At 45.3% G+C, this 27674-nt stretch overlaps 1 protein-coding gene across 21 annotated transcripts in view; it reads left to right on the forward strand.

Moving 5' to 3' along the window:
- The window catches only part of KATNIP (katanin interacting protein), a 232361-nt gene that overhangs the window by 592 nt on the left and 204095 nt on the right, over window positions 1–27674 (forward strand). For 19 of the 21 annotated variants that reach the window (XM_063699554.1, XM_063699555.1, XM_063699556.1 and 16 more), the window contains exon 2: window positions 24997–25052. The exons of 1 other annotated variant lie outside the window; for it this stretch is intronic. In XM_063699554.1, coding sequence (XP_063555624.1) covers window positions 24997–25052 — 56 coding nt within the window. Of the gene's footprint in view, window positions 1–21013; window positions 21110–24996; window positions 25053–27674 lie in introns of those variants that run through there. One more of the 21 variants, XM_063699560.1, reaches the window with a different exon arrangement.

Genomic DNA, 27674 nt, shown 5'->3' on the forward strand with positions numbered 1-27674 from the left:
AAGTGCTTTCCAGTACCAAGAACTCTGTAAGTACTCTTGGGCAACACCTCGCTAAGCTTCATACCAGCCTTTTGAGTTCAGCGTTGTTCCATTTTACAGATGATGAAACTGAGGCTCAGAGGTGTTAAGGAACTTGCCCAAAGTCAAACAACCAGCATGTAGCAGAGTGAGTGAGAAACCCAGACACCCTGTCTCTGGAGCTGAATTATGGAGCTTGAGATTTGGACCGGGTTTGAGGGTCCCTTCATTCCAGAGGTTGTAAATGCAGATGTCTGCAGAGGAGAGTCTAGTGAGCCGGATTGAGGCTGTAACTGAAAATCAATTCTCACCTGAAAGGAAAGCTGCTCACCAAGCACCAGCTGATTGTCCTCTTGGGGTACTTCTCAAAAACAGGGATGGCCAGTCACTCTGAAGGCCAGAGACAGCTTGTGGGCCCCCATTTAGGGATCCTGGTTAGAGTCATGGTATTGACAATTGGAAGCAAATGGAAAATAGGCTATTCTGATATCTCACTTTGCAGATGGGAAGACTAAAGTCTAGAGAGACTGGTAGGGTCTGGGCTAGAGTCCAGATCATTTTTCTAATTACAGCACTGTCCCTCACTTCTCGGGAATTTGTTCCTGGGGAATCCACATTCTTTTTATATTCACTGAATGTAGTGTGGAGAAAATGTTTTTAATTGAACATTCTGTCATATGCTTAAAATATATCTTTGCCCTTTGTACTTTAGAGGTACTATAAAATGTGCTTTACCATTTTGTCTTCTGGAAAGGTCAATGCAATGTTGCTATAGAACATCAGTTCTCAAACCTTTTAAGCCTTGGGACCCCTGTATACTCTAACCTCAAAGAGCTTTGTTTATGTATATTTATGATATTTACCATATCGAAGATTTAAACTGGGAAAATCTTAAGATGTCCATTAATTAGTTCCTTTAAAAATAATAAAAATTGGGCCGGGCATGGACTCGTGCCTGTAATCCTAGCACTCTGGAAGGCCGAGGCAGGCGGATCACTTGAGGTCAGGAGTTCGAGACCAGCCTGGCCAACATGGTGAAACCCTGTCTCTACTAAAAATTAGCCGGACGTGGTGACACGTGTCTGTAATCCCAGCTACTTGGAAGGCTGAGGCAGGAGAATCATTTGAAGCCGAGATCTTGCCACTGCACTCCAGCCTGGGCAACAGGGCGAGACTCTTGTCTCAAAAAAACCCAATAATAATAACAATAATAATAATAATTCGCCAGGTGCAGTGGCTCATAATAATCATAATAATAATTGGCCACGTGCAGTGCCTCACACCTGTGATCCCAGCAGTTTGGGAGGCTGAAGTGGGTGGATTGCTTGAGCTCAGGAGTTCAAGACCAGCCTGGGCAACATAGCTAGACCCTGTCTCAAAAAAACTCCAACAACAATAAACCCATTACTTCTGAACATAAATAATATATTTAATGGAAAACAATTACATTTGCCTCAAAAAAATTAATAGGAAGAGTAGCATTATTTTATGTTTTTTCAAGTTTATTCAATAGAAATAGAAAAAACTACTCTCATTTCTGCTTCAGGATTCAAACTGTTTTGTTATGCTGTTTTGGCTGGTGTGTATGAAGAAAATTTGGCCTCATACAAATATATAATTGGAGCAGAGAGAAACATTTTAATTGCCTTTTCAGATAACTGTAGACACTCTCCTTTCATACTATACAAAATTTAGCAAATGCCAGTTTCTTTTTTCTTTTTTTTTTTTTTTTGAGAAAAAGTCTCACTGTTGCCCAGGCTGGAGTGCAGTGGCACGATCTCAGCTCACTGCAACCTCTGCCTGCTGGGTTCAAGCGATTCTCCTGCCTCAGCCTCCCGAGTAGCTGGGATTACAGGTGTGAACCACCATGCGCAGCTAATTTTTTTTATTTTTAGTAGACATGGGGTTTCCCCATGTTGGCCAGCTGGTCGCAAACTCCTGACCTCAGGTGATCAGCCTGCCTCCATTTCCCAAAGTGCTGGGATTACAGACGTGAGCCACCATGCCTGGCCTGCAAGTGGCAGTTTTTTTTTTTTTTTTTTTGAGACGGAGTTTTGCCGTCGTTGCCCAGGCTGGAGTGCAATGGCCTGATCTCGGCTCACCGCAACCTCCGCCTCCCGGGTTCAAGCGATTCTCCTGCCTCAGCCTCCCAAGTAGCTGGGATTACAGGCGTGTGCCACCACGCTCAGCTAATTTTGTACTTTTAGTAGAGATGGGGTTTCTCTATGTTGGTCAGGCTGGTCTCAAACTGCCAACCTCAGGTGATCCGCCCGCCTTGGCCTCCCAAAGTGCTGGGATTACAGGCATGAAGAACCATGCCAGGCCACAAGTGGCAGTTTCTTAAAGGTTAGTCACAGTGTGTCATCTGAAGCCTTATAGGTGAACTTTTATACTGTGTTACATTAAAATCCATTGGTCTATCTTGCCCTTTCGTTGGCTGCTTTACCCATATATATATGCTTTACCATATATGGTTTTATAACATCAGCCATTGGTCGTTTAGAAAATGTTGGTTCAGTGAGTTATGCAAATCTAAACGTTGACCTTTCAGATGCCATTATACAGTATTTAAAAAATCACATTTGTTAATATCACCACCTGTTTCATTTTAAAAAGGAGTTTAAGTATTAGGAAACTATCAAACTCAAGGTAATGGAAACAAGTTTTCAACTTGTTTTCACTTGACAGCTTGAATTTTAACATTGGTAGCAAATATTGTCAGCTGTTTCCTTGAAGTGACAGACTCACTTCTTTCGTATTTGAGAAAATTTCTGCCAAATTCCCAAGACTGAATAACCATAATTTGTCTATTATATTATTTACTGCCATGTACTCACATTTAAAACAAACAAACAATGATTTTTATTTAAGAATGTCCTGATGGTTGGGTTCAGTGGCTCACACCTATAGTCCCACCGCTTTGGGAGGCCAAGACAAGAGGATCTCTTCAGCCCGGAAATTCAAGACCAGCTTCGTCAACATAGTGAAACTCCATCTCTACTAAATAAATAAATAAAATAAATAAATGAATAAATAATAGTCAGGCATGGTAGCATGCACCTGTGGTTCTAGCTACTAAGGAGACTGAGGTGTGAGGATCACTTGAGCCCAGGAGGTCAAGACCAGCCTGGGCAACTTAGACCCCATCTCTGTAAAAAGTAAAAAATTAGACAGGTATAGTGGCTCGTGCCTGTAGTACCAGCCACTCAGGATCAGTTGAGCTTAGGAGGTTGAGGCTACAGTGAGCCATGATTGTGCCACTGCACTCCAGCCTGGGCAAAAAGACCTCGTCTAGAGAGAGAGAGAGCAGGGGGTGGGGTGGGGGGAGAGAGGAGAGAGAAAGGAAGGAAGGAAAGAAGGGAGGGAGGGGAGAGAGAAAGGAAGGAGGAAAGAAGGGAGGGATGGAAGAAGGGAGGGAGGAAGGAAGGAGGGAAGGTTTCTAGTACATTGTTATAAGACTGCCTTGATTCAGACTGCAAGCAGTTTTACCCACCATTGCTTTGTGTCCTAAGTACAAATGTCAACACAGCCAGATGGGGTGGCTCACACCTGTAATCCCAGCACTTTGAGAGGCCAAGGTGGGCGGATCACCTGAGGTCGGGAGTTTGAGACTAGCCTGGCCAACATGGTAAAACCCTGTCTCTACTAAAAATACAAAAATTAGCTGGGCATGGTGGCACATACCTGTGGTCCCAGCTACTTGGGGGAGGCTGAGGCAAGAGAATCGCTTGAACCCAGGAGGCAGAGGTTGCAGTGAGCCAAGATCATGCCACTGTATTGCAGCCTGGGCAACAGAGTGAGACTGTCTCAAAAGAAAAAAAATTCAACACAGTGAAAAACTCTTCAAATTATGATTAAAATACTTTTGTCTTTGTGGACCCCTCCTTCTCCCAGGATCTGCAGAGCACACTTCGAGAAACATTGCTACAGTCCATTTTCAGGAAGGCTGCTTTGTGCCTTCTAATGAGCATCTCTGCACTTGCAGTCTTAGGACGTTATTGTAGCCTAGTAGAGGGGTATGTTCATTTTCAGATTGGCCCCCAAAAGGAAAAATTTATTCTCGAAGTATTTACCCTAGGGTCATATTTGACCTCCAAAGAATCCCATTTTCTGTTCTGATTTTTTAAACTTTGATTTACACTTTTTTTTTTTTTTTTTTTGAGACAGAGTCTCGCCCTGTCACCCAGGCTGTAGTGCAGTGGCGTGATCTTGGCTCACTGCAACCTCTGCCTCCCAGGTTCAAGCGATTCTCTTGCCTCAGCCTCCTGAGTAGCTGGGATTACAGGCGCACGCCACCACGCCCGGCTAACTTTTTTGTCTTTTGTTAGTAGAGATGGGGTTTCACCATGTTGGTCAGGCTGGTCTCGAACTCCTGACCTCAGGTTATCCACCTGCCTCAGCCTCCCAAAGTGCTGGGATTATAGCCATGAGCCACCGCACCTGGCCCTGATTTATACATAATTTTATAGGCACATACCTATTTATTGGATAAAGTGAAGCATACCTTATTGTGATTCTAACTAGCTAGATAAGCCAAGCCTGACCTTATCAGAAAGATGTTTACTTCCTACGTTCACAAAAGCTTAAATGTCTAGCAGATGCCCTCCAAACTGGACTGTAATTTAGTTTATTCGGCATGTCTTAATCACCATAGCTTTTCACAACCCTTTCCCTGGCCTTTTGATTTTGACTTTGGGCAGGTCCTATCTGTTTCTGTGATGCAGTGTAATGTCCTTAGGTTTGGGGGCCAGATAGCCCTGGATTTGAATCTCTGCTATACACTTTGACCTCTCTGAGCCTTGGTTTTCCTGTCAGTAAAATGGACATGATAATGAAGCCTACCTTGTTTTGTGGCTTCAATGAAACAATGCATCAAGTCTGGCATATAAAAAAATGTTCCTGGCTGGGCGCGGTGTCTCACGCCTGTAATCCCAGTACTTTGGAAGGCCGAGGCAGGCAGATCACCTGAGATCAGAAGTTCGAGACCAGCCTGACCAACATGGAGAAACCCTGTCTCTACTAAAAAAATGCAAAATTAGCCAGGTGTGATGGTGCATGCGTGTAATCCCAGCCACTTGGGGGGCTGAGGCAGGAGAATCGCTTGAATCTGGGAGGCAGAGGTTGTGGTGAGCCGATATTGCGCCATTGCACTCCAGCCTGGGCAACAAGAGCGAAACTCCGTCTCAAAAAAAAAAAAAGTTCCTACAGCCAGGCGCGGTGGCTCATGCCTGACTTTGGGAGGCTGAGACGGGTGGATCACGAGGTCAGGAGTTCAAGACCAGCCGGGCCAAGATGGTGAAATCCTGTCTCTACTAAAAATACAAAAATTAGCCAGGTGTGGTGGTGGGTGCCTGTAATCCCAGATACTCGGGAGGCTGAGGCAGAGAATTGCTTGAACCTGGGAGGCGGAGGTTGCAGTGAGCCGAGATTGCGCCACCGCACTCTAGCCTGGGCCACTGAGTGAGACTCTGTCTCAAAAAAAAAAAAAAAGTTCCTATATAGTAGCTGATGTTATCATTATCTGCAAATAGGCAGACTTCTTCCACACGGTTGACAGAAAAGGGAAGCGTGCTGATGAAGCTCTCTAGCAGATGATAACTTTTGTAATTAGCACACTCTTTGCTTAAGAGAAAATCCAGTGTTTGACATTTTTTATTCCATGAAGGTACATTGGCAGTGTGTGTTTTCTGCCTATGAAAATGTTCGCCTTTCTGTTAAAGTTGAATTTTCCCCAGTACTTTAAAAATATGAAATGGTTTAGGAAAAAAATTCTATTTCATTTTCAAGGAACATAATAATTAGACAAAAGTTCAGCACATTGATATAATTAGAAAGGATTTGGAAGTTGTTCATTTGCTTTTCACTGCTCCCCTAGAGCAAATATTCAACATTTCCCTTGTTTATACTGTTCATTTGCTTAGCAAACTTTCTCAAATAATTAATAATGCCAAGATGAAATTTAGCCTCGCTTGTCCAAATAATCCCAGACTGCAAACAGGTGATGGTTGAATTAGGAAGGTTTTGCTGAGAGTACACCATCGGTTTAGCTGGTCTCTCCTGTCCTTGTGTGGTATTTACCTGGCTTCTTGGTGATTTGTCTGTTTCTCTTACTACTTAAACCCAGCAAAAAAAGTAATAAAATAACAATCAAATGCAATAAAACAAAGCAAGCATTCAGCAGGTGAAATAAACATACATCCCATATACTCTTTGTGTCTGTTCTGTTTTCTTTTCTTCTTGTTCCGATCCTTCTATCTGATTAGTTTCTTTTCTCTCAAATTTTTTCAGAGTTCGTTCCTCCTGTCACTTTAACTTATAGGAAGCTGGCACATACTGTTTTGCTTATTTTTCCTTATGAGATTCATTCCATGATTCAACATTTCAGTGCCTTCTGTGCATTGGAATTCAGAGATGCCAAAATGAGTAAGATTGAATCCAGGTGAAGGCGATATGGGAATTCATTGTACTATTCTTGACATTTTTCTGTGAAGTTGATTTTTTTTTTTTTTTTTTTTTTTTTTGAGATGGAGTCTCACTTTGTAGCCCAGGCTGGAGTACAGTGGCACGATCTTGGCTTACTGCATCCTCCGCCTCCCGAGTTCCAGTGATTCTGCTGCTGCCTCAGCCTCCTGGGTAGCTGGGATTACAGGCATGTGCCACCACACCCAACTAATTTTTGTATTTTTAGTACAGACGGAGTTTCACTATGTTGCCCAGGCTGGTCTCGAACTCCTGACCTTAGGTGATCCAACCCTACCCCTTGGCCTCCTAAAGTGCTACGATTACAGGTGTGGATTTTTTTTTTTTTTTTGAGACAGAGTCTTGCTCTGTTGCCCAGGCTGGAGTGCAATGGTGAGATAACTCACTGATGCGTCCATCTGCTGGCTCAAGCGATCATCCCATGTCAGCTGTCCAAGTAGCTGGGACTACAGGTGTGTGCCACCATGCCCAGCTAATTTTTTATTTTTTGTGGAGATGGGGGTCTTGCTATGTTGTCCAGGCTTGTCTCCATCTCCTGAGCTCAAGTGATCCTCCCACTTTGGCCTCCCAAGTTGCTAAGATTACAGGCATGAGCCACTGTGCCTGGCTGGAAATGAATTCTTTATATCAGAGCTTGCACAAGTGGGCTGAAACAGCCCACATGCATGTTTATTTGGCTCATAATGTTTTGTTTTTTAAATTTTTGAATTAGTTGTCAACATTGAAAAATGAGCAGATTTCTCATAAATACCTGATTGTGGTGTTTTCTTGAAAATATCAATAAAGTCTGTTAACACCAAATCAGAATTCTGCATGGCAACAATTGTCCCACCACCCGAGTTAAGTGGAGACTTTGCCCTTTAAGAGGGAGGTGGGCCTGTCTAATGACTGGCTTCTCTCATTGTGTCTGTCACTCCTAGGCCTGTCAGCATTTGTACTTAGAATTCTACTTCAGTATTAACTTGTACAGTTTTGAAAACTCCTGTGGACTTCCTTGTATGCCATACTGGACTATACTTATTCTTTTTGTTTGTTTTTTTGTTTTTAGATAGAGTCTTGTTCTCTCACCCAGGCTGGAGTGCAGTGGTGCGATCTCAGCTCACTACAGCCTCTGCCTCCTGGGTTCCAGTGATTCTCCTGCCTCAGCCTCCTAAGTAGCTGGGATTACAGGTGTATGCCACCACACCTGGCTAATTTTTGTATTTTTAGTAGAGATGGGGTTTCATATGTTGGCCAGGCTGGTTTCGAACTCTTGACCTCAAGTGATCTGCCTGCCTTGGCCTCCCAAAATGCTGGGATTACAGGCATGAGTCACCATGCCCAGTTTCTTTTTGTTTTAATCTGAAAAAAAGGGAATATATTATCTGCCTTTAGAAACTTCATAGTATGGTGAGAAAGCAGACATAAACAGATGACTACATTTCAACATGGGAGTCCTTAGAAGATAATATTTGTAGAGGTCTTCCCCTTTCCCAAAGCAGTGTGGCCCACTGCCTGCTATTGTAAATAAAGTTTTATTGGAATGCAGCAGCACCCTTTCACATACATATAGTCCATGGCTGTTTTCTTGCAGAGTTGAGTAGTTGTAAAAGAGACTATGTGGCCCACGGGCCAAAAATATTTACTATCTGGCCCTGTACAGGAAATGTTTGCTGACTGTTGCCGTGGCAGATCTGATTTGATTCCTGAGACAGCTCAATGGGATACTGTGATTGTGTCTGTTTTATACCACACACCTAGTAGGTAGCAGAGCCAGGACTCAGTCGAATAAGGTCTACACTTGGTAGTATGTTATGGAAGGCCCATTTCAGCCTTGTTACTGCCAGTGTGTGGCCAGGTTCTCACACCTGGAGAGTGAGTCTGTGGGGAAGACCTGGCCACTGGGCTGATGGAATAATATACATTTTGAAAGGTACCCGTTTTGACTACATTCCCACCTCCCTCAGCATCTGGTCCCATGACTGCTTCTCTGTTTCCAAATGGGAGTAGGCTAATGCAGAGCAATGTGGTTGGTTGCAAGGAAGAACTTGAAACTGTTTGCAGAGCACTTTATGTAAAAGTAAGAAAGTGTGACTACTGATGTCCCATGGGGCTTTGCAGCTTTAACAATTGCCCTATGGATCATATCACCTTGAAGTATAGAATTTCTCTGGGGAATTAGCTCCCCTCCAGTCTCATCTTTTTAGACACTTGCCTACCTGCTCTCACACCCAGAGGTTTTACACTGCACTGTACAGCGTCTATCAATATGTTTTTCCATATTCAAAAATAGTGATTTCAGGCCAGGCATGGTGGCTCATGCCTGTAATCCTAGCACTTTGGGAGGCTGAGGCAGGAGGATCAGTTGAGCCCAGGAGTTTGAGATCAGCCTGGGCAACACGGTGAGACCTCCATCTCTACAAAAAATTGTTAAAAATTATTTGGGCATGTTGACACATGCCTGTGGTTTCAGCTACTCGGGAGGCTGAGGTGGGATCAACTTAGCCCAGGAGGTTGAGACTACAGTGAGCTGTGATCATGCCACTGCACTCTAGCCTGGGCAACGGAGCAAGACCCTGTCTCAAAAAAAAAAAATAGTAAGGTCATGGTGGCTCATATCTATAATCTCAGCACTTTGGGAGGCCGAGGCAGGCGGATCACTTGAGGTCAGAAGTTTGAGAACAGCCTGGCCAACATGGTGAAACCCCGTCTCTACTAAAAATACAGAAATTAGCCAGGCATGGTGGCACCTGCCTGTAATCCCAGCTTCCTGGGAGACTGAGGTGGGAGAATCATTTGAATCCAGGAGGCAAAGGTTGCAGTGAGCCTAGATCACGCCACTGCACGCCAGCCTGGGCGACAGAGCGAGACTCCGTATAAAAAAAATAAATAAATAAAAAATCCAGGTGTGGTGGCTCACGCCTGTAATCCCAACACTTTGGGAGACTGAGGCGGGCAGATCATGAGGTCAGGAGTTCGAGACTAGCCTGGCCAACATGGTGAAACCCCGTCTCCACTAAAAATACAAAAATTAGCCGGGCTTGGTGGCGGGTGCCTGTAATCCCAGCTATTCAGGAGGCTGAGGCAGAAGAATCGCTTGAACCTGGGAGGCAGAGGTTGCAGTGAGCCAAGATCGTGCCACTGCAGTCCAGCCTGGGCTATAGAGTGAGACTCTGTCTCAGAAAAAAAAAGAAAAAAAAGTAATTTCACATAAGAACCTGGACTTGTCAGTCTCTTGATAAACAGGGTGCTTTGGGCCCTCAGCACTTTCTTGTCACGTAGCTCTGGTCCTCTGGCACTGAACAGTGGCCACCCCCTTGACCTGGGACATGTGCTGATGACCCCTTCTGGCTGGTGTTACCTGCCATCTGGTGCTCACTTCTTCCATTGAGCATATTGGCCTCCTTTGCAGGCATCTGAGATTTCAATCCCAGCCCTAGACACTTGGGGAGGTTGGCCATCTCTGGACTACACCGTCTTCTTTCCCACCTAGCTGCCTTGCCCGTGCTGTGTTCCCTGCCAGCTGTGCCCTTCTTTCAAGTCACTTCCACACTGTAAATTGCAGTGACCAGCACCACCTGCAGAATTAGCTACTCCCCCATGGCAGGACCCCATAGCTAGTCAGGCATTGTGTTGTATCACAGGGATGGGCTCTATGCTTTTCTCCCTCTTTGAGGGTAGAGACTCACTTCTTTCCTTAGTATGCCCAGCACCTGGCACAAGGACTGGCACAGGCAGATCCCATGAGTGTTTGCTGGGTTGACACTGTAACCAGGAAAGAGATGAACAGATTTGTTCCCTAGTGAATTGCTGGACATTCTCCATAAAGTAGACAAAGGAAAGGGCCTTGTAGCCAAGCTTCCAGGGACCGTAGCTGGATCCTTTTTCTCTTTTGTTTTTTCTTTTTTTCAAGACACAGTCTCGCTGTGTCACCCAGGCTGGAGTGCAGTGGTGTGATCTTGGCTCACTGCAACCTCCGCCTCCTGGGTTCAAACAATTCTCCTGTCTTAGCCTCCCAAGTAGCTGGGACTACAGGCGCCCACCACCACGCCTGGCTAATTTCTGTATTTTTTTTTTTTTCAGTAGGAACGGGGTTTCACCATATTGGTCAGGCCAGTCTCGAACTCCTGATCTTAGATAATCCACCTGCATCGGCCTCCCAAAGTGTTGGGATTACAGGCGTGGGCCACTTTGCCTGGCCTGGTCCTTTTTCTCTAGTGGACACATATGGTTTCCCCAGACAACCCAGTCCTCATACTATTCCCGCTCCTAGCTTCCTTTCCTGTTCCCCGCAGCTGCTTCCTCTGCTCTCCCATTAGCATTCCTGTCCTGGCCCAATTTCGTTTCCTAGTGAAGTCACTTTCTCTCCCAGCTCCCACTTCACTTCAGAGCCCACTGCTACCTTGACCACCCTTAGCAGTGGACCCTCTGATTTAACATGTCCTTTGGGGAGAGGAAGGTTATGGGTAAACGTAGCGCCTGGCAGGAAGTCAGAGCTCTACAGATATCTGGTTACCTGCAGGGCCCACCACATTTTTCTAAACTCTAAGTGAACCTGCAATGCAGCGTGTGGTGTGTGTGTATGTGTGTGTGTGTTTTCCCTGTAACGAGTCCCAAACTATTTAGAAACATTTCATGAACTCTCTAATGTCACAAAAGTTAGAGTTGGAAGGAACTTGACAGATGTCGCCTAGGGTCTCATTTTGGGGACTCTGAAGTATCTCAGAACCGTGAAGTTCCCTTGCAGGGGTCACACATTTAGAGGCCTGCAGGGGCCAGGTAATGTAAATGACTGTCCTGGCCAGAGTTTATTTCATTATGCTGCTTGTGTCAGTTTCCAACACCTAAATACACATTGCATACCCAAGAATATTCTTCAGTTTCATAAAGAAATCTATTGTCAGCCAGGGGCAGTGGCTCATGCCCGTAATCCCTGTACTTTGGGAGACTGATGCAGGAGGACTGCTTGAACTCAGGAGTTTGAGACCATCCTGGGCAATATGGCAGACCCCGGCTTTACCAAAAAATGTTATAAATTAGCTGGGCTTGGTGGCACATGCCTGTAGTCCCAGCTCCTTGGGAGGCTGAGGTGGGCGGATCACTGAAGCCCAGAAGGTCGAAGTTATTATGGTGAGCCATGACCACACCACTTTGACTCCAGCCTGGCCGACAGAGTGAGACCCTATCTCAAAAAAATAATAATGGTGATAATAATAATAGGACCTTCCCATAAGGCTGCTAGGAGAATCCAATGAATTCATCCATCTAAAACCCTTGGAACAGGGCCTGGTGCTTGGTAGCCTCTCAGTACAAATTAGCTATGTGGAGAAGGAACACATCTCTTTCCTTAGGATTCTGGGAGATCTCATGCGCTACTTCCAACGTTTCTCAAGGCAGATTGGCAGATCATTTTTGGGAGGTGCAGTTACTCAGAAGACACTTTAATTAGGGTACACATACATACCCATGCACGTTTTCACAAGTGCAAAGTCTTCACTCATACACTACGGGGAGCTGGAATGGCTGGATGAGGCTTGGTTGGAGTGCAGAGTGGGAATGGGTTTAGGAGCTTGTCTGATGGATACAGAGGTAGACTGAAATATATTTCAGCCTGGGAAGCATGTTGTCACATAAGCCACTGATTAGATTACAGAAGTGTAGCATTTACTTATCTTTACTATTTCAAATGGAAAAAAAAATCAATATTTTCCAATTATCTTCAATGGGGTATTAAACTGACTTTGTCATATTTCATTTCACCATCCCAGAAAGAGCAGGGGGAAGGGATCAGGAAAGCACATTGCAAGAGCAGATGACATCTTCACTGCAGTGCACGGTCATGCCTTCTGTCCCTTTCAGCATTGTCTATTCAGAAATTCGGTCGTTTACTCGTTCATTTGAGAAATTTCTACTGATGCACACTCCATTCTAGGCACTATTCCAGGTGTGGAGAATTCACTGATAAGCCAGATAGCAGCCTCTGGTTTCATGGGGCTTATTTTTAGTTGGGGAGACAGACTACAAACATATTAATAAGAAAATGTCAGTAAGTGCCATGCAGAAGGTTAAGACGGAGGACTGAGGGCTGGGTCCCTCTGGAGAGGTGGGTAGTTTTAAGCTGAAATCTCATTGCTAAGAAGGATCCCTCATAAGACCAAGGGCATGAGTGCTCTTGGCCCAGAGGAGAGAGCTAAGGCCCTGAGGCAGGAAGGAGTCTTGGGTCTACGGAGCAGAAGAAGGATGTGGGACTAAGTGCAGTGGTGCATGCCTGTGGTCCCATCTGTGCAGGAGTTCACTTGGGAGTATCGCTTGAGCCTGGGAGGTCGAGGCTGCAGTGAGCTGTGAGCACACCACTGCAGTCCAGCCTGGGCAATAGAGCAAGGTTCCTTCTCTAAATACAAAGAAGAAAGACAGTAGGGCTGCAGGGAAGAGGGAGGAGAGGTCCAAAATATCCCGTGGGCCAGGCCATGCAGAGCCTGGTCAGAATGGGGCTTGGATTCTTTTCTGCATGCACAGGGAAACATTAGAAGTTCAGGCAGGCAAGTGGTAGGGTCTGGTTTTTATATGGCTGCCATAGGAAAATCCGGGCAAGAGTGGAGGCAGGGATACCTACTAGGTGGCTGTTGAAAAAGTTAGTCACATGCAGTGGCTCATGCCTCTAATCCCAGCACTTTGGGAAGCTGAGATGGGTAGAATTGCTTGAACCCAGGAGTTCGAGACCAGCTAGGCAACATAGTGAGACCTCATCTCTAGTAAATTAAAAAAAAAAAAAAAAAAAAAAAAAAAAAAGCTGGCCATGATGGCACATACCTGTGTCCTAGCTACTTAGGAGGCTGAGGCAGGAGGATCACTTGAGCCCAGTAGGTTGAGACTGCAGTGAGCCATGATCATGCCCACTGCACTCCAGCCTGGGCAACAGAGCAAGACCCTGTCTGGAAAAAAAAAAAAGAAAAAAGAAAAAGTCCAGGGGGAGTTGACAGGGCCTGGCTTGGAGAGCAGGATGATAGGAATGAGCAGGTTCCAGATCTATTTGGAAGCCCAAGTTCAGTTGAACTGGCTGAGATCCATAAATAGTCAGCAGTTTATGGGAACTAATAACTGCTAAGTACCTACTGTATGCAGGGTGCTGTTCTGAGAGTTTTACATGTAGTGCCTTAACCCTGACAATAGACTTAAATGGAGTCAGGACTAATAGGACTCCCAAATGGGTAATGAGTAGCTAAGAGAGACGGGCTGACCCAGAGCCTCCCCTCTCAGCCGCCACACAGCATTGTCCCCAGGCTCTTATCTAATTATGAAGCTCCCAGAAGAACACATGGCTAAGCATTTCTAAACCAAGCAAATGCGCGTTAACGGTGTGCAGGTTATAAATAAGCATTTCTGTATGCCAGCTGCTGTTTGGGTTTGGAAAGGAAAAGAAGATCTTAGCATGACTTGTTTATCCCAGGTAATTTGGCAGTAAACTGGGCCCCAGAAGTCAAGTTACACAGAAAATGCAAAGGAAAAGTGACAGGGGTATCATATCAGGCTTCCCAAAAAGGAAGGTAACTTAAAGGCCCACATCAGCCTGGAGGCACACGTGGGGAATGAAGGGAAGGGGTGTTGCAGAGCCGGTGTCTACCTGGCTTGCTTGCTTGCTTGCTTGCTTTTTTTTTGATGGAGTTTCACTCTTCTTGCCCAAGTTGGAGTAATGGCGCAATCTCAGCTCACTGCAACCTCCGTCCACTGGGTTCAAGCGATTCTCCTGCCTCAGCCTCCCTAGTAGCTGGGATTAAAGGCATGCGCCACCACACCCGGCTAATTTTTTGTATTTTTGGTAGAGACAGGGTTTCACCATGTTAGCCAAGCTGGTCTCAACTTCTGACCTTAGGTGTTCCGCCTGCCTCGGCCTCCCAAAGTGCTGGGATTATAGGTGTGAGCCACCACGCCCGGCCCTACCTGGCTTTCAAACAGTCCTGCTCTTTGTCTAATAGATTTCTGTTGTTTTAGTGGGATGTCCTTAAAGAAGTCCCCTCAAAACGGGTCCATGGCATCAAGATAAGGAAATAATAGGAGTCCGGGCGCGGTGGCTAACACCTGTAATCCCGGCATTTTGGGAGGCCGAGGCGGGTGGATCACCTGATGTCAGGAGTTTGAGACCAGCTTGGCCAACATAGTGAAACCCCATCTCTGTTAAAAATGCAAAAATTAGCTGGGTGTGATGTCATACCCCTGTAATCCCAGCTACTTGGGAGGCTGAGGTGGGAGAATCACTTGAACCTCGGAGGCAGAGGTTGCAGTGAGCCAAGATTGCGCCACTGCACTCCAGCCTGGGCGACAGAGTGAGACTGTCTCAAAAAAAAAAAAAAAAGGAAAGAAAAGAAATAATGGGAAAGTCAGTCATGCTGCTTCACGCCTGTAATACCAACACTTTGGAAGGCAAAGGTGGGAGATTGCTTTGAATCCAGGAGTTTGAGCCCAGCGTGGGCAACATAGTGAGACCCCTGTCTCTACAAAAGTAAATTTTAGCCAAGTGTGGTGGCACATACCTATAGTGCCAGCTATTCTGGAGGCTGAGGTGGGAGAATGGCTTGAGCCCAGGAGTTTGAGACTGCAGTGAGCTATGATCACAGCACTGCACTCTAGCCTGGACAACAGAGTGAGATGTCTCATAAAAACAACAACAACAACAACAAAAAAAAAACAAAGGAAGAGTGGGAAAGTGGGAGATTTGTCTGCCTAGTTATGTACTGAGTTGGAAACTAGAGGCCTGATTTTTTTAGCCTGTACAGAGCCTTAAAAATTTTTAAATTATTAATCATTTAAAAATTAGAAGACTGGATTTACCACTTCTCTGGAAAATCTAATCCAGCAAAACCAGGCCCACCTTTCTGTGTGGAAACCAGCAGCTGTTTTTTTTTTTGTTTTGTTTTGTTTTTTAAGAGATGGAGTCTTGCTTTGTTGCCCAAGAGCTGCTCCCACCTTAACCTCCCAAAGTGATAGGATTACAGGCATGAGCCACTGTGCCCCTCCTGGGCAGCTGTTCTTAGGCCACCTTGTCCCCATCCTGCCACCTTCCTCTGTTTACCTCACTCCAACACATGCGTATCTTTGCAAACACTATAGGTAGAAGCCAGAATCAAGGTTCAGGAAGCCGGCCGGGCGTGGTAGCTCACTCCTGTAATCCCAGTACTTTGGGAGGCCAAGGCAAGCAGATCACCTGAGGTCAGGAGTTCGAGACCAGCCTGGCCAACATGGCAAAACCCAGTCTCTACTAATTCAAAAATACACCGGGCGTGGTGGTGGGCTCCTGTAATCCCAGCTACTTGGGAGACTGAGGCAGGAGAATCACTTGAACCCAGGAGGTGGAGGTTGCAGTGAGCCAAGATTGTGCCACTGCACTGCAGCCCCAGGTGACAGAGTGAGACTCTGTCTAAAGAAAAAGGAAGTTGAAATGGGGCTGTGGGGGTGGGGGTAGTAATGACAGGGAGTGCTCTCCTTCCTGGACTGGAAGAACGGTGTGCAGGCAGCAGGGTGGGGCAAGCACGCTGAGCATACTGGGTCAGCCGTTGGACTAATGGGTTGCTAACCCTTCCTTGCTTCCTTGTTGTGTGACCATGGGCAGTTTGCTTTGCTTCTATGACCCATGCGGCTTTGTCATTGCAAATGGTAGGAAATCCCAAGAGCTCTCACCCGGGGAAGAAGCTGACAATGGCAGGTGCTCAGAAAGCACTGGAGAAACTGACTCCCTTTGAAATCAGATCATCAGACAACCGATCTGCACCTTCCTTTATCTTTTTTTCTTTTTCTTTTTCCTTTCTCATCTTCTCTAGCCATTTCATAAAAACTTTGCCCTCAAATAAATGAGCAGGTCACCAATAGCCTATTGGCTTCACTAAGGAACTGTTGGTTCAATTTCCAGAAACTGTATTTTGTCATCGTTTCATTCTTATCTCTCACACATTACTGATTGATCTCTTAAAAGAAGTCAGTTTGTCCTCCAAAAATATTGTGTTCTCTTTCCAGCAAGATTCGGGGTCCTGAGGTTCACGGAGGCTCCTCCATCTCCCTCTGACAGACCACCTGCCCCATCTTAGGTCTTGGATGGGAGAGTCTATAGCATTTCTCATTATGTTATGTTTTTTACACATTTAAATCAGCCTTTGGACATTGCATATTTTAAGTTTGTTTTAGCTTTTTGAATAGGAAATAGATCCAAATAGATCATTCAAAAATAAAAATAAGACCAGGCACAGTGGCTCACGCCTATAATCTCAGCACTTTGGGAGGCTGAGGCAAGAGGATTGCTTGAGCCCAGGAGTCTGAGACCAGCCTGGACAACATAGCAAGACTCCACCTCTACAAAAAGGTAAATAAGCTGGATGTGGTAGCACGCCCTTGTGTTTTTTTCTGTTTGTTTGTGTTTTTGTTGTTGTTTGAGAAGGAGTCTCCCTCTGTCACCCAGGCTGGAGTGCAGTGGCACAATCTTGACTCACTGCAACCTCTGGCTCCTGGGTTAAAGTGATTCTCCCACCTCAGCCTCCCGAGTAGCTGGCATTACAGGCACCTGCCACCACGCCTGGGTAATTTTTGTATTTTTAGTAGAGACGGGGTTTCACCATGTTGGTTGGCCAGGCTAGTCTCGAACTCTTGACCTCAGGTAATCCACCCACCTCGGCCTCCCAAAGTGCTGGGATTACAGGCATGAGCCACTGCACCCAGTGGTGGCACACCCTTGTAATCCCGGCTACTCAGGAGGCTAAGGTGGGAGGATCGTTTGTGCCCAGCAGTTCCAGGCTGTAGTGAGCTATGTTCACACCAGTGCATTCCAGGATGGGCAACAGAGCAAGACTCAGTCTCTAAAAGATAATAGTAATAGGAAAATAAAAATGAAAACAATATTAAAAAACATACCTTAAGAAGTCCTTCACATGCCTCTCTGGGTAGTTCTTTATGCAAATAGAACCAATATGAGTATATATTTTGATTTTCCCTTTTTCTTAGAGAAAAGGTTACATGCAACGTATACTTTCTGGTCTTGATTTTTTTTTTCCACCTAAAATATGACCATCTTTTAAGGATATATAAGGAGTAGAATATGAGAAGCTTGCTCATTCTTTCAGCTTTACAGTGTTCAATTACATTGTGCAGATTCATCATATTTGTTCAGTGACTTATTATTTCTGATATTTGCTATTACAAATCATGATACAGCAAATACCTTGCGCATATGTTTGTTTCCTATTTGTGGACAGATGTCTTCACGGCTGATTCCTAGTAGTGATATTGCCAGCTCAAAGGAAAAATGCATTTGTGCTTTTGAGGGATTACAGGTGTGAACAACTGGGCCTTGCCCCGGGAATAAGAAATAAGTTTTTTTTTTTTGAGACCAAGTCTCGCTCTGTTGCCAGGCTGGAGTACAGTGGTGCAATCTCGGCTCTGTGCAACCTCCGCTTCCTGGGTTCAAGTGATTCTCCTGCCTCAGCCTCCCGAGTAGCTAAGACTACAGGCACATGCCATCACACCCAGCTAATTTTTGTATTTTTAGTAGAAACGGAGTTTCACCCTGTCGGCCAGGATGGTCTCAATCTCTTGACCTCGTGATCTGCCCGCCTGGGCCTCCCAAAGTGCTGGGATTACAGGTGTGAGCCACCGCACCCGGCCGGAAATAAGTTCTTAATCCAAAACTCTTGTGATGGGGAGGCCCTTACACTGGATTTCTTTACCTGCAGATTTCTGCTGAGTTCCTTTTATTCTCCAAAACCTGACCTTTCATGCCAAGACTGAGCATTTTACCAGACTCGATGGGAGTGAGGGTCTAATGTCAAGCCTGCCTCTGCGCATTTGGTATTTTCTGCCCTTTGCCATCTTCTACATCTTCTCAGTCAGCCATCTGGCTAGAAGGGAGCTTCACCTGCACGGGGGAATTCTTTCCTTTCAGTCTCTTTATTAATTGCTGTGGGAGTCCAAAGCACATTAAACAGCTGCATCCCAGAAGAGTTCCTTACCTGGAACTTCCTCCTGAGCACATGCTTGTATTGCCTTTGTTCTTGTACCAGCCTTTACTGACCTGGTCAAGGGACAGTGGAGTCTAGTGCTTAGGAGTGCAGACTCTGGAGCCAAATTGCCCAGATTCAAATTAAAGCTCCACCACTCACTAGCTATATGATATTGGACAAGTTTCCTAATCTCTTTGGGTCTCAGTGCCCTCATCTGCCAAGTGGGAAAATATAGTGCCTATTTGATAGGGTAGTTGTAAGAAGTAAATGATTTGATATATGTGCTTAACCCTGAGCCCACAGTGCCTGGCACGTTGTAAACCCTGACTACAGGTGAGCTCCCACGGTAATGGTGATGATGATAATGATGGCAGTGGTGATGATGGTTGACAGTGACAGTGAGGGTGATGTCAGTGGTGATGACAGTGACAGTGATGATGATGACCATGACAATGATGTTGATGGTAATGATGATGACAGTGATGATAGTGATTATGAGCGCATTGAGCCCTGCCACTTAACAAGCTACATTTTTGTGACCTTGCGCAAGCAGTGCAATCACTCACCCTGTTTGTTTCTCATTTCTTCATTGTTTTGTACCAATGGGAATAGTACTATTCATCTAAAGCAAGAGTCAGTTAAACAGCCTGTGGACCAGATCTGGCCTGTCACCTGTGTTGTTTTTTTTTTGTTTGTTTGTTTTAGACAGAGTCTCGCTCTGTCGCCCAGGCTGGAATGCAATGGCACCATCTCAGCTCATTGCAACCTCCTCCTCCCAGGTTCAAGCGATTCTCCTACCTCAGCCTCCCGAATAGCTGGGATTACAGGTGCCCGCCACCACACCCAGCTAATTTTTTTTCATTTTAGTAGAGACAGGGTTTCACCATGTTGGCCAGGCTGGTCTCGAACTCCTGACCTCAGGTAGTCTGCTTGCCTTGGCCTCCCAAAGTGCTGGGATTACAGGCATGAGCCACCTTGCCCAGCCCCCTCTTTTTTTTTAATTTTAAATTTTTATCTTTATTTTAGATTCGGGGGTTGCATGTACAGGTTTGTTACAGGGTATACTGCATGATGCTGAGGTTTGGGCTTCTATTAACCCCGTATAGTGAACCCATATAGTGAACATAGTATCCAGTAGAAGTTTTTTTAGCCCTTTCTCCCTCCCATTTTCAAGTCCCCAGTGTCTATTGTTCCCATCTTTATGTTCATGTATACCCAGTGTTTAACTCCCACATACAAGTGAGAATTTTTTTTTAATAGAGTTTTTTTGGAACATGGTCACACCCATTGATTTGCACATTGTCTATGGCTACTTTTGCTATAGTGGTGGAGTTCAGTAGTTGCACCAGAGACCTTGTGGTCTTATGACCTTATGGCATACATAGTGAAAAATATTTACTCTCTGGCTCTTTACAGAGAAAGTTTGCTGACCTCTGGTCTAAAGGAGTGGTTATGAGGATGCAGGAGATGATGCCTCTGCATAGAAACTCGCCACATAGTAGGTGTCCAATACAGTGGCACTGCATCAGCCAAGCATTGAACTTTTATGAACTCGGTGCTGGGCTCTTACCTCCACCCCCACCACTCTCCTCCCACCTGAAGAGGATAAATAGAGGGAGTGATTACAATATGAATAGTTTAATTAGGAATATCATGAAATTATATTCTGCATATATATTTTTATCATGTACTATACATTTCCATATGCATCAAATATGCATGCATATTAGTCTACAGCAGTGGATTTAAAAAGCTATGTCCTGTAGACTGTACTTTACGGGTTGTTTAAGACTCTTTATCAAGGGTAATTTTGGCACTGATTTTCTCTGCCTGATGACTTCAGAAACTAACATCCAAGAAGATGCGACTCCCCTCTAAATGGTAGCGATGAAGATTATCTTCATCTAGAGCAAAGTGTCAGAATGTGCTAACCATTGAAAACGAATCCTATGTGCAGATAAAACCTTGCTGAAATCATAAGTGGGAGAATAGTATTGTAGTTACAAAATTCAATGCAGTCACTTCTTTTTTTTTTCTTTTCCCCAGACAGACATCTGTTCTATAAAGTGAAGTATATTGGCCTTATTTATTGCTTCATAGCTGAAGCAGGCAGGTCACCCTGCAAAATGCAGAGGAACACCCCCTTAATTTTGCAAGTGGCATATATTGATATTAACGTCACCTTTTTCCACTTCCTTCTTTGAGTTGTTGTGAGAATAAATGAGATATAGGTAGGAAAATGCTCAGAGAAGCTAAGTGCGGTAGACAGGCACAGTGTAATCTGGTTACAGCACTTCCATCCTTGACAGGCAGGAGCTGTCTTCGCATCGAGCTAATCTGGAGGAGAGAGAAAGGCTCAGTGGTGTGAGGACTGGGCCAACCAGTCTTCTAGGGAGTTTAGATAATAAATGCTCTTAATTGAGTGAATTATCTTCGTTGGAAAATAAGCAAATTATTTTCCGATTTAATGAATTAAAAAGCTTCTAATTAACTCCAGTAGAAAGATTTGCTTTTATGTTTTATTTTATTTTATTCTTTTTGTTTTGTTTGTTTTTATAGAGACAAGGTCTTGCTATGTTACCTAGGCTGGTCTTGAACTCCTGGCCTCCAGTGATCCTGTTGCCTTGGCCTCCCAAAGTGCTGAGATTACAGACGTGAGCCACTACATCTGTCCTACTTTCACATTTTAGTAGTTAAGCTCTATGTTCTTTGCATTAATGTAACTGAACGACTGAACGCAGGTCTCATGCTTGCTGCTTGCAGAGTTCAGTTAATAAGAGTGAGGTCTGGTAATAAGAAAGTGAATTTATTAACCAAAACTAATAAAGGGAAGTGGTCAGATTCCTATCCAAAGTAACCACTTCCATTTTGTGGAGGAAGAAAACTCCAGTTTTCCCTTACAGGAGTGAGCCAGGCGCAGTGGCTAACTCCTGTAATCCCAGCACTTTGGGAGGCCTAGACAGGCGGTTCACCTGAGGTCAGGAGTTCGAGACCAGCCTGGCCAACATGGTGAAACCCCATCTTTACTAAAAAAAATACAAAAATTAGCCAGGCATGGTGGTGGGCATCTGTAATCCCAGCTACTTGGGAGGCTGAGGCAGGAGAATTGCTTGAACCTGGGAGGCAGAGGTTGCAGTAAGCGGAGATCGCACCACTGCACTCCAGCCTGGACAACAGAGTGAGGCTCCATCTCAAAATAAATAAATACATACATAAATAAAAAGGGAAAACTTGATAAAGAAGGCATGCAAGAATTGGGCTGAGTACTATCTGTGTGTCTTGTTCGGGTGGCCATCTTGGGTCCCAGTCTACCTGGACATTGGGCTGGCGTCATCTCAACAATGGCCAGGTTGTTAACTCGCCACCGTGAAGTCATCTCTGCAATTTTGCAGCTGGGTCTCCAGGCTTGCTCCAAGATTAGCTGCTGGAACTTCTAAGAAGGCACATAGGCAAATACTAGTATACAGTTAGAGAAATGTGAAGACAGTATATACGGTGAGAAAGGGAGGGACACAGAGTCTATTTTAAGGCTAAGAGAAAAGGCTTCTGCAGTTTCCTTTAAGGTTCAATCTTGAAATCCGAGAGAAAGGGAAAAAAAAGTTTTCAAATGCATTTTGAAGTTAAGCTGCCCAGTTACGTTAATATTTTGGTTTTTGTTTGTTTGTTTGTTTGTTTTGAGACAGAGTCTCACTCCTTTACCCAGGCTGGAGTCCAGTGGTGCGATCTCGGCTCACTGCAACTTCTGCCTCCCAGGTTCAGGTGAATCTTGTGCCTCTGCCTCGAGTAGCTGGAATTACAAGCATGTGCCGCCATGCCCGGCTAATTTTTGTATTTTTAGTAGACATGGGGTTTCACCATGTTGACCAGGCTGGTCTTGAAGTCCTGACCTCAGGTGATCCACCCGCCTCGACCTCCCTAAGTGTTAGAATTACAGGCATGAGCCACCACGCCTGGCCACATTAATGTTTCGTTTTTATCGTCCACCTTAATTTTTTAAACTGTTCTTTATTAGTATAACATAATTTTAGAGATGAAAAGCAACCATAAAGATGATTCAGCCTAACTCTTAGAGAAAAAAAAAAAAAAACTATGGCCCATAGAGACCTAATGACTTATCCAAGGTCCCATAGCTGTCACTTGTCCCTCAGGACCAGATCCCCAGGAGGCTGTGTGGCCAGCAAAGCAAGGGCCTCAGTCAGGCGCTGGGATCTGCCGTGCTCACCCTGGAGGAGCTCTGCTCCCTCCTGCTGCCTGCTCTTGCCCTGGGCCGGATGGGGCCCTGCAGGGCCCTGCTGGCATCTCACTGGCCTCTGCACTACTCCTGCTGCCAGGACACCCCAGTCTGTCAGTGGCCCAGACCCCAACCCGCTTTGTGCCTAGCAGCTCAGGGACAGTCCCTTCGCTCTGCATGATGAGGCCTGACTACCTGGCATGTCATTTTCCCTGGCCAGCCTTAGGGCTCACTCAGAATCCTTAGACTGACAGCCAGAGCCATGTGGTCAAGGGTTTCTGGGAGCTGCTCATTCTAGCTCCTATCCCAGAGCAGCAAGCCTCAGGAGGGCCTGATAAAATTGGCCTAACAATCAAATCTCTTGATCCCTAAATCCTGGTGGTGTGTGTGTGTGTGTGTATGTGTGAGTGTGTTTAACTAATAAACTGGTTTTTAGAGCATTCAGCAAAATTGAGCAGAAATTACAGAGAGCTCCCATATACCCCTGTCCCCACATACATCTCCCCAACTATCAACACCCCACACTGGGCTGGGTGTGGTGGTTTATGCCTGTAATCCCAGCACTTTGGGAGGCCAAGTGGGGTGGATCACATGAGCCCAGGAAATTGAGACCAGCTTGGGCAACATGGCAAAACACCCATCTTTATAAAAAAAATTTTTTTTTTTAAAGAACACCCTGTATTACAGTGGTACATTATGCTGGTCTCTTTTTCATCCTTAAATCCTAGGTTCTTTGTCTTAAGGCAAAAAAGAACACACACACACACACACACACACACACACACACACACACACACACACACACACACAATGAAGACAAAGGCAGGCATGTAGCCAATTTCAGATTAGTTCATTCTATCCGGGAATCCTGGCCTCTGTTAGTCTACCCCAAGTTTTGTGGCTAGTAGTAACTCAGCATGACAGCTCACACATGGAGATAGCCCTGCCCTGTGTCTCCCTCTTCTCTGTCTCTCAGAACCAATTCCAAATTCCTGGGACTGGGATTCTGATTGGCTGCAGTTGGGTCAGGGGTCCATCCATAGCACAGCATACTGAGGTTCAGGGTGTGGGATTATGTATAATCATGGCTGCCCAGAGGCCCCACTGGGTGGACAGAGGGGAGAGGAAGAGAGAGGAGGGCAGTTTAGGGTATCATTATGAGCTGACCAGATAAACCAAAAGATGTCTCCCATACCATGATACTGTATGATCCATGCCCTCCTGTAAATTCTCCAGTGGCCTCATTTCGAAATCCTTTTACACATTGGCCTTAGAGTCTGGCCGTGGGCAGTGGTTCATCCTAGGCCTTGGCTCTTCCCTTTATTCACACTTTCTTGGCAAAAGCATCATCCCTTGAGCTTTATCACCAGCTGTGACCCCTCCCCTACCCCTCACTCACGTGCAGACTTGCTAGAAGTGACCATGTCCAAAGACATGTGTCTTTTCTCTGAGACTCAGTCCCCATTGCTTTCCTCTTGCTAAGCTGTCACTAAGCATTTTTTGCTTCTGTCTTCTGAGTGCTCTTACCTAAGGGGACAGTGGTTGTGGCATTTTCACAAATAGCCACTGGGGAGTGAAGTTGGGCAGTTTAGGAGATACATTGACAATAATGCAGTGACTCTTGTTTTATATTTTCAAACCAAAGCAATCCATTAATTTTGCATCAAGGCATTCTTTTATAATGGACACGTCCATAAAAGTTGTGAAAACTGCATTCGAAACAGCATATTTAAACATTATGATGTCACTCTGTTGAATTTATGCACACCTTCAAATGTTAGTCTTCTAGCTCTCCCAGAAAAGCAACAATTCTCTCTGAAATTGCCTATTATATGAAATGCAGGTGATTACCACTAATTCACATCTGCACTGTCACCTATGTGGTGGATTTGGGGGTTTGGTGCAGCACGTTGGTATGCTCTCATCAAAGGGTATGTGTGTGTGCACAGAGGAAGGCATTCTTGTGGAAGGCATTTTATGTAATTCCAAACAATTTAATAAAAATGTAATTCAAAGGGGAAAACTACAGTCCCTCAGCCCTTTCAGAGTACAGATAATGTTCCAGATTAAAGGCTGGAGCTTTGTTCATTATAGTCAAATAATGTAAGTGTGTGAATTACCGTTTTCCTTGCCGTTGGTCTATTTCAAAAGTGTGCCATTTTCCCATTATAATAATAGGCTGCATTTTCTTAAAATCATTTGATTATGATTGGTCCCGTCTATTCAGTTTGCAAATAAAAAGCTTTTGTGATGATAAACTAGCTGTTCTAAAACAGCCTTAATCTTGGTTCTGCTTTTGAACTGCGACAGGTCAGACTCTGCGAAAGGCCGAGAGAAGCCGGTCCTGCTCACGAGAGAAAAAGGAGGTAAATGTGTCCCTGGTGAGGGCTGATGGGAGGCAACTCTATTTGAAAGGACCTGAGGGAGCAGGGTGGCGAATAAGTGTCCATAAATCTACTCTTTTCTCTTGGGGTCCCAAGCTTGAATCCTGGAGCAAATGATAGTGAGCAACTAGACTTACCAACCCAGTGTCACCTGTAATAATCACTTGTAATAATCATCTCTGAGTGTATCAGTTAACTTTGTCTGTGTAACAAATCATCCCAGATTTTAGTGGTTTAAAACAACAACCATATATTTAGTTCTGGATTTGGTGGGTTAGCAGTTTGGGCTTATCTGGGCAGTTCTGCTGTTGGACAGGCTCCGCATGGTGCTCACTCATGTTTCTGCAGTTCATGGCTGTGTCGACTGGGGGGTAGTTGAGTGTCAGGGTGCCTCAGTTCTCCTCTACACCTCACCTCTTAATGGTATACATACTTCTCATCTGCCAGCAAGCTAGGCAGGTTTTTTCACATGGTGCTTCAAGGGCTCAAGAGTGCAGGAGTGGCAGCTGCAGGACTTCTTGAGTCCTAGGCTTACAGGTCACACAGTGTCACTTCTACCACTTTCTATTCTTTTTTTTTTTTTTTTTTTGAGTCGAGTCACTCTCTGTTGCCCAGGCTGGAGTGCAATGGCGTGATCTCAGCTCACTGCAACCTCCGCCTCCCGGGTTCAAGCAATTCTCCTGCCTTAGCTTCCCAAGTAGCTGGAATTACAGGCGCCTGCCACCAAGCCCGGCTAATTTTTGTATTTTTAGTAGAGATGGGGTTTCACCATGCTGGCCAGGCTGGTCTCAAACTCCCGACCTCAGGTGATCTGCCCGCCTCAGTCTCCCAAAGTGCTGGGATTACAGGCATGAACCACCACACCCGGCCCGACTTTCTGTTCTTGAAAGCAGGTCACAAGGTCCCAGATTCAAGGGGTAGGGAAATAGATCTCACCTCTTGATGGGAAGAGCTACAAAATATTGTGGCCATTCTTGAAATCCGCCACCTTCCCCCCTCCCCGCTTCTGAGCCCACCTACTCTGTGCCAGGCACCAGGGGGACCAGGACTAGAGGTTAAGTGAAACACAGTCCTTGATCTCAGAGTATGCACTGTCTAGTTGGAAGAGAGCTACAGTACAATAGTTACAATACAGTGGGAGAAGTGCTATCACAGAAGGACAGAGAAAGTGAGATTTTAATACAGAAACCAGTCACCTGACTCTTCCAGCAATATCAAGAAAGCCTTTGCAGAAAAGGTGATGTGCAGGCTACTTCTTGAAGGATGACTAGGAGTTTTCCAGGCCAAGGAATCAGTACAGTCAAAGTCAGAGAGACATGAATAAGGAAGGTTGCAAGATCATGGTGCCTAAAGCGAGTGGGAAGTGGTAGCAAGGAGCCATAGGTTACTCCAGGGCCCTTTGATCATGTCCCAGGCTTATGAGAATATAAAATTGAGTCTTATTTAGTGGAGGTGGGACAGGAGTGCAGGGGAGATAAATTGTGTGGCTCATCAGAAACATTGACCAATCGAGAAATTCATCCAGACATAGCTACCAACACTTTTGATTGTAAAGTGTCATCATTCCTATAATGAAAGGGCATTTGTCAGGCTCAGCTGGGTCCAGGGCCTCAAAAATGGCAAGAAGACCTGGTCTTTCTCCTTCCATCTCTGGGCTGTCCCGGCCAGCTCTGAGGAGTAAGCTGGGGCTGAACTGCACTCAGCGTCGTGTGAGTTACATGACCTTCACCTTCTCCTGTTGTTTCCTTCATCAGCTGTAACCAGAACAGCCAGTTTGCGTTTTCTTTTTCTTTCAATCAGCCCACCTGGGATGAGGGCTGGACTAAGCCTTAGGAACTTCGCTGCTGCTGAAAAGATCTAAGTGTCGCCCAAGTGGGCAGTCTAGGGGCAAAGCCAGGGTGGATTTTCCCACTCCTTCTGGTAAGGAATCTTTCTCTGGAGGCAGAAGCAAGTGCCTGTCTTCCCACAGCATCCTTCCAGAGACCCTGAGGTAGAGGAGCAGGGATGGAAGTGAGCCCAGACCTGCAGGCCGCCCTCAGTTAACTGACCTGGGGCAAAGACCAGCCTGCAAGCCAGGAAAGAAACCTTAAACCCACCCCTGGCCTTTGGTCACAGAATAGCAGCATCCCATTTATCCACATTAAGGAATTAACTGGGAAACCATGGAGCGGGGCCGGGGAAACTAGTTGAGATACTCTTCCCTTCTCTCTCTGTCTCTCTCTAGCAACGGGACTCCCCTAATTGCTGCTTTCCCAGCCACTCCCATTGTGCCCATCGCCCGAGAGCATTTCAGATCATTTCTCTTCTGGGAAGTGCTTGTAGTGAGAAACAGAGAGTGAGGCTGTTTATCACAATACCCAGGCTTAACCTGGAAAGATATTTCACTTGGTTTCAGGCCTTTTGAAAAAAGGAGAGTGCTAACTCTCTTAACAGAGCTTTTGTTCGGTTAGAAAAACAAAACAAAAAAACAACCCCAAACAATTATTTTAAAAATAAATAATTAAATAAATAAAGGCTTGGCGCAGTGGCTCCTGCCTATAATCCCAGCACTTTAGAAGGCCAAGGTGGGTGGATTACTTGAGCCCAGGAGTTCAAGACCAGCCT

This window comes from Gorilla gorilla, chromosome 18 (genome assembly GCF_029281585.2).
Source record: "Gorilla gorilla gorilla isolate KB3781 chromosome 18, NHGRI_mGorGor1-v2.1_pri, whole genome shotgun sequence".
Lineage (NCBI taxonomy): Eukaryota > Metazoa > Chordata > Mammalia > Primates > Hominidae > Gorilla > Gorilla gorilla.